Here is a 7598-nt window from a genome sequence, read left to right as displayed (position 1 = left end):
ATAATGCCAAATGATACCGTTTTAATTAATGCGCACGAATAAGATGGTGACCCGTGTCTACCATCTAATCTGCGCTACCTACACTCGTGCGCACCATCGACCAAGTAATCTATGCCCTCACCAAGTAGTACTTGGTCTAGTGGTAAGGAGAACACCCTTTCAACCTCAAGGTTGGGGGTTCAATTCCCACTAGATGCACTTTGAGAGTAGGGATTCTCCTTACCCTTCCCCCTTACTCTCAAGTGTCTGGCCCATTAAGACACGGACGCGAGAATTTTTCATAGTATCAACCTCCATATCCCTTGACTCAAGGCATTCCTTCACAGTTTACACTCAACTTATGATTGGCCAGCTAGGTGCTGCATCCTAGGTCATGATATTTTATTAAGATAGTTTAGTACTGCGGAATTCGGCCAATGATCTCCAAAGTTTAACCCAGAATAATAGCTGTAATTCTCCACTAATTCAACTGAAGAAAGGCTCAGCTTCCTCGATCAAATGCGTCCAAAATGCTTCGCAATAAACTTGCGGAGAATCTCATACTGTTCATCTTCAGTTTCCCAGCTCTTCAATCGAGTAAAAACCCCATTCTTCTTAATATCACCCTTATTACTTCGAAATAATACTCGTTTTTATTCATTTGCATCACCAATAACTACTGATTACATAAACAACAGCAACAAAAACACTTCAAAAACTAATCTTTCAAACATACCCGGTTGCATTTTATCTCCAGCAGATTACGCTCCCCTCCTTAAGTCTTGTATTTCTCAAAGAGCAATTGGACCTGGTAAGCAGATTCATGCTCAAATTTGCTTATCTGGGTTATCTTCAAATTTAAGTTTAGCTACAAAACTTGTTGATCTTTATTGCAATTGCAAGAACTTGGTTTATGCTCACCATGTGTTCGATAAAATGTCTAAGAGTAATCTCTTTGTTTGTAATGTTATGATTCGTGGGTATGCATGGGATGGTCCTTATGAAGTTGCTATATCACTTTACTATCAATTGCTTGATCATGGGCTTGTGCCTGATAATTTTACGTTCCCTTTCGTGCTTAAGGCATGCTCGGCGCTTTCAGCTATTAAGGAGGGGAGGGGTATACATGAACATGCTATCCGCACTGGTTGGGAGAATGATGTGTTTGTGGGTGCTGCACTTATTGATATGTATGCAAAGTGTGGTTGTGTGGAGAGTGCAAGGGGTGTTTTTGATAAGATTATAAGGAGAGATGTTGTTGTGTGGAACTCTATGCTCGCTGCATATGCCCAAAATGGGCACCCGGAAGATGCTCTGACTTTGTGCAGTCAGATGGTCTCTGCAAGTGAGAGGCCTACGGTTGCAACCTTGGTTACAATTATCTCAGCTTCGGCTGACAGTGCAGCTCTTCCTCAGGGGAGGGAGATCCATGGGTATAGTTGGCGGCAAGGATTTGCGTCTCAAGATAAGGTTAAAACTGCTCTTGTAGATATGTACGCGAAGTGTGGATCAGTTAGAGTGGCAAGGTGGGTGTTTGAGAGACTTCAAGAGAAAAGGGTTGTCTCATGGAATGCTATGATTACTGGGTATGCCATGCATGGTTATTTCATTGATGCAATCGATCTCTTTGAGGAATTGGTCAGTCAGGCCTATATCCCTGATCATATTACTTTTGTGGGGGTCCTTTCAGCTTGTCGCCATGGTCGTTTACTGGATGAAGGGTGGAGATATTTCAATCAAATGATAGAAGAATATCATATTAATCCTACGGTGCAACACTATACATGCATGGTTGATCTCCTTGGCCATACGGGTCGACTAAAGGAAGCTCATAATCTCATAATGCAAATGAAGGTTATGCCAGATTCTGTTGTGTGGGGCTCATTGCTAAATGCATGTAAGATCCATGGAAATGTAGAATTGGGGGAAATAGCTTTGGAGAAGCTCGTTGAGCTTGAACCTAATGATTCGGGCAATTATGTGATACTTTCTAATATATATGCACAAGCCGGACAATGGGATGGAGTTGCAAGGGTGAGAAGATTGATGATTGATAGAGGAATCAAGAAAAGTATAGCATGTAGCTGGATTGAATTTAAAAATGAAGTTCATGCTTTCCTCTCTGGAGACACTTCACATCCCATGTGTGATGCTATATATGCAGAGTTGGAGAGGGTAACAAAATTGGTAACAGAAGCTGGGTATGTTCCAACTATTGGTACAGTATTCCATGACATTGAAGATGATGAGAAGACCAGCATGGTTTGCAGTCATAGTGAAAGGCTAGCAATTGCTTTTGGACTCATTAGCACTCAACCAGGAACTAGACTTCTTGTAACAAAGAATCTCCGAGCATGTGAGGATTGTCATGTTTTTATTAAATTTGTCTCTAAAGTGACTCAACGGGAAATTACTATAAGAGATGTCAATCGCTACCATCATTTCAAGGATGGTGTTTGTTCTTGTGGAGATCAATGGTAAAAAGCTGGGAGTCCTTTACTTCTTTAGAGCCAATCGGTGTTGGTATCATTCAGTAAAGAGCAATCTCAAGTATCGCTTCCATTAGCTTCCAGAAACAGTATTGGTCAATTCCTCTCTTAAGGTATCTCAATGACTCTCATTCCTTCAATATGAGCCTATGAGTCTACTGACTCTTGGTGGTGTTTTGTTCTGATACATTTCCAGATTACTAACCTTTTCTGTTTTGTCAGGGATGCAGGATCAGCTCCTAGGTCCTGCATGCTTTCCCAAATGATCATCATCAGGCACTCTAGCAATGCAATTGCATCTTAAGCAAACCTCTAAAAAGTTATTCCTGTACACTTAAGCTGTATGCATCCCCCCTTAATTTTTGGGCCTTTCATTTACTTCAGTTTTTTTTTCTTAGAATGGGAGTTGGTTAGTTCTGCAAGACATAGGATGGATACTCAGACTGCGTGGACATATCAGTGTTCTTTCTAGCCTCATCCGGAGCTTCTTTTGACATTATGTTGTATGTACAGCCAGGGAAGAGTTCACACCTTCAGAGGCAGTTGATGTTGCCAAAATCTAGTAGCCCAGGAGTCCCTTTTTTCTGTGCATTTGGTTCTCGTTTCACTTATCAGACTGCTTCTCCACCTCATTGAACAAATGCTGGGCACAACTAGCAGCAACATCCAATGGAGCAGCAATGTTGCCATGTGTTTCAGCATTTGCATCTGGTTACAACAGAGCAACAAACGTTCTCCGCCTTGTTTGAGATGGATAGATTCTGCAAAGATTGTTGCATTGGCAGCATTGACAGATATAGCTCCCTGTGTCTGGTGCCTGATGACTCATGTTCAAACTTTGTCTCAACCACCTGTATCATTTTTAACGCAAGCGCTTCTCAGCTTCAATCGACATCTGCATTAGCACCAATAATAACCGTTTACAGCTAAATTTTGAAATCCGAGCTACCAAATTGCTGAGAAAGGGGAGCAAGGCTGTGCAATTGATGCAGCCTCAGGGGTTATATAAAGGGTTTGGTTGAAATACAATACCAACAGCCGTGCTAGGAAGCTCAAATTTCAGCAGCAATTCAGGGAATAGGGGTATTCAGTTTTGGTGGAATTGCAGAGGGGGTAAGATTCGAATGCGAAAAGGCCTTCTTAGTAAGTGCCTTGGACCATCTTTGGCGCGTAGTGTGGCCTGAGATTTTGACTTGCTTCATTGCACTTCGCGGCCCTCATTGTTTGAATCTCGTTGAGTTCCATGCAGGTATGATGTGAGGCAATCATACTAGCCAGATGGTTGGATTTTGTAGGCTAAAGATTGTTCTTCTGATCCTCCCTTTACTTGGACTAATAATGGGCATGATGGCTGTCAATTCTAAACAGTAGGATATGGCTTAATTTATGCCTCTAGTTGTTGCCTTCTTGGTTGAGTGATTTTCCATCGGCTTCTCTCAATACTTGTTGATCTCCGAAACGACTTTTTCTTTCTTTCAACTGATTAAAATAAACTTGACTTCTTGTTGTATCATCAATCATGTTCATGAAACATAAAAGGAATAACTGTTCATATTATGGTTTTTGTTTAAGGGTAAAACAGTTATACGATTCAACAACTGGACTTGAACTTGACACGAAATTGGCTAGTCTACGTTTACAACCCATTTATATGAGTTGACCCGGCACAAGATCAATTGTTAAAATGGATTGGGTTATGGTTGATGATCATGGACTTTAACACGACAATTTTTCTAGTTGCTAGACTAATATTAGTATTAGTTATATAGGGGTCTTGCTTGAGGGGATAAGAGGGATACTTCAAATAATCCCATGAGTTTATAGATTTTAGGGATAAGAGGTAGAAGTGATGACACTCCACCTCAACCTCACGTATTATTGTACTCATATGGTCTCTATACTTTGGTGCGTCTTGGTGCAACATAGATCTTGATTAGGGGAAAGAGAATTTATTATTACATTCAATGGCCAAAATTAAGGTTATTCATTTAGATTTACTCTAGCGAAAACTCTATATGGCTGAATTTTAGTGAGTTAAAGAAGATAAGAGAGATGCTAGTCCCATACACTAATAAAACTCTAAACCTAGGATATTGCTCACACTATATTCACGAGACAGAAAGTTACCTAGCTAATTTACCTAAATTGTCATACTCGCTCTGTACGAGCCATCTGAAGCCTACCAATCCCATTATTGATGCTCCAAAAATGCACCAAAAAGAAAAATTGATCCTCCAAAAAAAGTTCTCTATTATAAAGCGAGAAATCTATTTATTCATTATCATTATAATTGTTGGTCTATCTAGTTAATTATATTTATACACTTGTCCAACTGTTAATTATGCTCCTCACTTTTCTATCTTGCAGTCTACAAACATAGAATGTCAACCATAATTTTCCCTCACAATTTCCTATCATGCCGTACACTTCCTGTGATTTCCTTGTGAATACGAACACAAATACTATAGATTATACAACTTCATCACGAGAACATACATAAACTTTGAATCTGCAAAGAATCTTGTGAAAAAACATTTATATTTCTGGGAACTTCTCCTCAACTGCAGCATACTACAAGTTTGATATTCAATAATCATACAGAAATATACCCATTCATTCTATCGTTAAAAAACTAGATTACCAACATCATCTTTATTATACCACAAAAAAAAAAAAAAAAAAAAAAACTTGAAATTTATTTTCATCACAAATCAGGATTAATCTTCATCTTCTTGAAAGAAGAATCATCACTAAAAGCTTTAGAAATCAACTCAACAGTCTTGTGTTGAAAAAGATGAATCATATGAATCCTCTTATTCTCCATTTCCATCCTAAACCTTTCAGTCTCTCTCATCAACTCCATCTTTTTCCTCTCCATTTTGACAAAACTCTCAGAAAACACCCTCATTTGAGCACCCAATTCACCCATCAAACTCCCCTTATTTTCTCTCTCCTCCTCCACCTCATCATCACCTCCTTCCTCCTCATCCTCCTCCATCTGAAACCCTAATTTATCTTCTTGATTCCCTCCCCAATAACTCTTCCTCTTATTCAAACCCACATACCCATTTTCCGTTTTCGAAAACCCATCAACTCTTTTATGATCAAACTCCCTAAGTTTCCCCAAACTAGCATATTTAACAACACCACCATCACCATCATCATCATCATCATCATCATCGCTATCAACAAGATTATTATTGTTGTTGTTGTTGTTGTTGTCGATGAAATTAGGGGGAACAGCAGAGATAGGAAGAGGGCCACGTTCGAGGTGATCCATAAGAGAGAAATAGATCCAAGGATGAGTGAAATTAGATGAAATATAACAAGGAGCAAGTTTGAGTTTTTCAGCACGATAACGTTTGCGGAGTTTTTCAATTTTGTGGCGACATTGGGTGCCGGATTTAGAAGGTTCGTCGAAGCCACAACGAGCAGCGACGGTGACAGAGACTTCTTCCCATTGAGAGGCTTTTAATTGACCGCGTTTGAGAGAGTACCATTTTTCTTGGTAGGCTTTGATGAGGTTTAGAGTTTCTTCATGGGACCAGGGGATTGGTTGGGGTTTTTTAAGAGGGGAGTAAGAGAGGGCTTGGATGATTGGTGGTGGTGCTGCTGGTAGTGCTGGTGGTGCTGCTGGTGGTGATGGAGGAGGAGGTGTTTCGAGTGTCGGTTCGAGTGGTGGTGTGGGTGTGGTTGTGGAGGGGGGAGAGGACATTTTTGTTGTGGATTGGGGAAGGGGGATGTGGGAGAAGAGAGAGATTTGGAGTTGGATGGGATAAAAGAGGGGGTGGGTGGTGAGAATGTGGATTGTTGTGGTGGTGGATGGTGGTGGGTGAGGTGGGGTTGAGAGAGAGGTGGAATTCAGGTTTTTTTTAATGGATTCGACCCGGATCCATGTGAGTTTTTTTGCGGTATGGGTTCTTGTCCAAATGGTTTTTTTTTTTAATTTGGATTTCCCAAATGGGTTATTGGGAAATTGGGGAGTGTGTGTGAGTAGACATGGGGAATTGTCAAAATATACTTTTTTTTCAACTTTGTAAGTGAAAATATTAAACTAAAAAAAATCAACCTAAAATACTAATGTAATATAGAAAGATATGTGTAAATAACTCATGTAAGATATATGAATCAATAGTAGTCGTGTCTTGATATAGATTCGACTTTAAGCTAGAAGCACTCAAAATGTAAAGAGCCAACGTTGAATAAGTCAAGAGTCGAGTTCAAGCCAAGATCGAACTTAAGTAATTTGTCTTGAGTTTAGCTCAAATATGTAAATTTTTTTTTTTTAAAAAGAGAAATTTCATTAATTGAGGGTCAAACGGCATCTACAATAGGTATTAAAGTAAAACAAGATACAATTAAACAAGACTAAATCAAATTCGTCTTCGAAGAAACTACAATGAACCAGATCGAACAATACAGCACAACCCTCTTGTATTTGCTGAATCAAACAGCTATTGATGAAGAAGTCTATCATTCTGATATAGTTTGGGAAAAACATTCTTGATCGAGTCAGGTTGACCGCATCTGAGATTCCAATACCTTCATGTTGCGTCTCGAACTTCAACCTATGAGAAAAATTTCTCACACCTAAAAACAAAAGAACCATACTCACAACTCCCATAGGGGAGAAGGAGATTTCCAAAACAGAAACTAAAAACCCCATAACAGGGTTTGAGAAAATCTCATAAAAAGAGACTAATTTATTGAACAAAACAAGAAAATGAATTAAAAACTGGAAATAAAAGGGAAAAAGGGGCTTACCATGGATGAAAACATCCATGGCAGCCCCTAATTGATGAAGAAAGGGTAGGGGAGGCTAGGGTTTGAGAGAGAGAAAAAAAAGAGGGGAGGCTTTAATATGTAAATATGGAAATTTGTAAATATGGAAATTTAGGTAAATGGTAGATTATTAGATTTTAAGGTATTGTTTAATATTTCCTCCGTTTTTTTTTCTTGCAACACTTTTTTAAAAAGGAAATAATTTACTTGCAACACTTTCTACTTTTGCTTTTCCTTTCTATCTATCTCTCTCCAATCAAATGGGGTCCTCTCTCTTTTTCCTTTCTACCTCTCTCCTACCCAAATTTTACATTGCAGTTGATTAAAAAAAGTGTTGCAAGTAAAAAA

The 7598-nt window shown here is 39.1% G+C and overlaps 2 protein-coding genes across 3 annotated transcripts; one reads left to right on the top strand and one right to left on the bottom strand.

The window, feature by feature from the left end:
- The first annotated feature begins 313 nt into the window (after window positions 1-313).
- Window positions 314-3981, top strand: LOC104899513 (pentatricopeptide repeat-containing protein At4g21065). 2 transcript variants are annotated; one of them, XM_010686713.4, is made up of 3 exons: window positions 314-2581; window positions 2691-2809; window positions 2982-3981. In XM_010686713.4, the coding sequence occupies exon 1, from the start codon at window positions 499-501 to the stop codon at window positions 2458-2460; it is 1962 nt and encodes a 653-aa protein (XP_010685015.2). In that variant the 5' UTR covers window positions 314-498; the 3' UTR covers window positions 2461-2581; window positions 2691-2809; window positions 2982-3981. The 2 variants fall into 2 exon arrangements, with proteins under 2 accessions (XP_010685015.2, XP_010685014.2); XM_010686712.4 differs by having other exon boundaries at window positions 2691-3981.
- Window positions 3982-4989: 1008 nt separating this feature from the next.
- On the bottom strand, window positions 4990-6569 carry LOC104899512 (hypothetical protein). The gene has a single exon (XM_010686711.4). It carries the CDS (start codon window positions 6181-6183, stop codon window positions 5173-5175), a length of 1011 nt encoding a protein of 336 aa, XP_010685013.2. The 5' UTR covers window positions 6184-6569; the 3' UTR covers window positions 4990-5172.
- Window positions 6570-7598: the final 1029 nt, after the last annotated feature.

This window comes from Beta vulgaris, chromosome 7 (assembly GCF_026745355.1).
Source record: "Beta vulgaris subsp. vulgaris cultivar EL10 chromosome 7, EL10.2, whole genome shotgun sequence".
Classification (NCBI taxonomy): domain Eukaryota; kingdom Viridiplantae; phylum Streptophyta; class Magnoliopsida; order Caryophyllales; family Amaranthaceae; genus Beta; species Beta vulgaris.
This window is presented reverse-complemented; position numbering and strand designations above follow the sequence as displayed.

What these genes read in the sequence shown, in the direction of transcription:
- LOC104899512 (XM_010686711.4), bottom strand. Translation starts at nt 6,183, where the DNA reads ATGTCCTCTCCCCCCTCCACAACCACACCCACACCACCACTCGAACCG.
- LOC104899513 (XM_010686713.4), top strand. Translation starts at nt 499, where the DNA reads ATGCGTCCAAAATGCTTCGCAATAAACTTGCGGAGAATCTCATACTGT.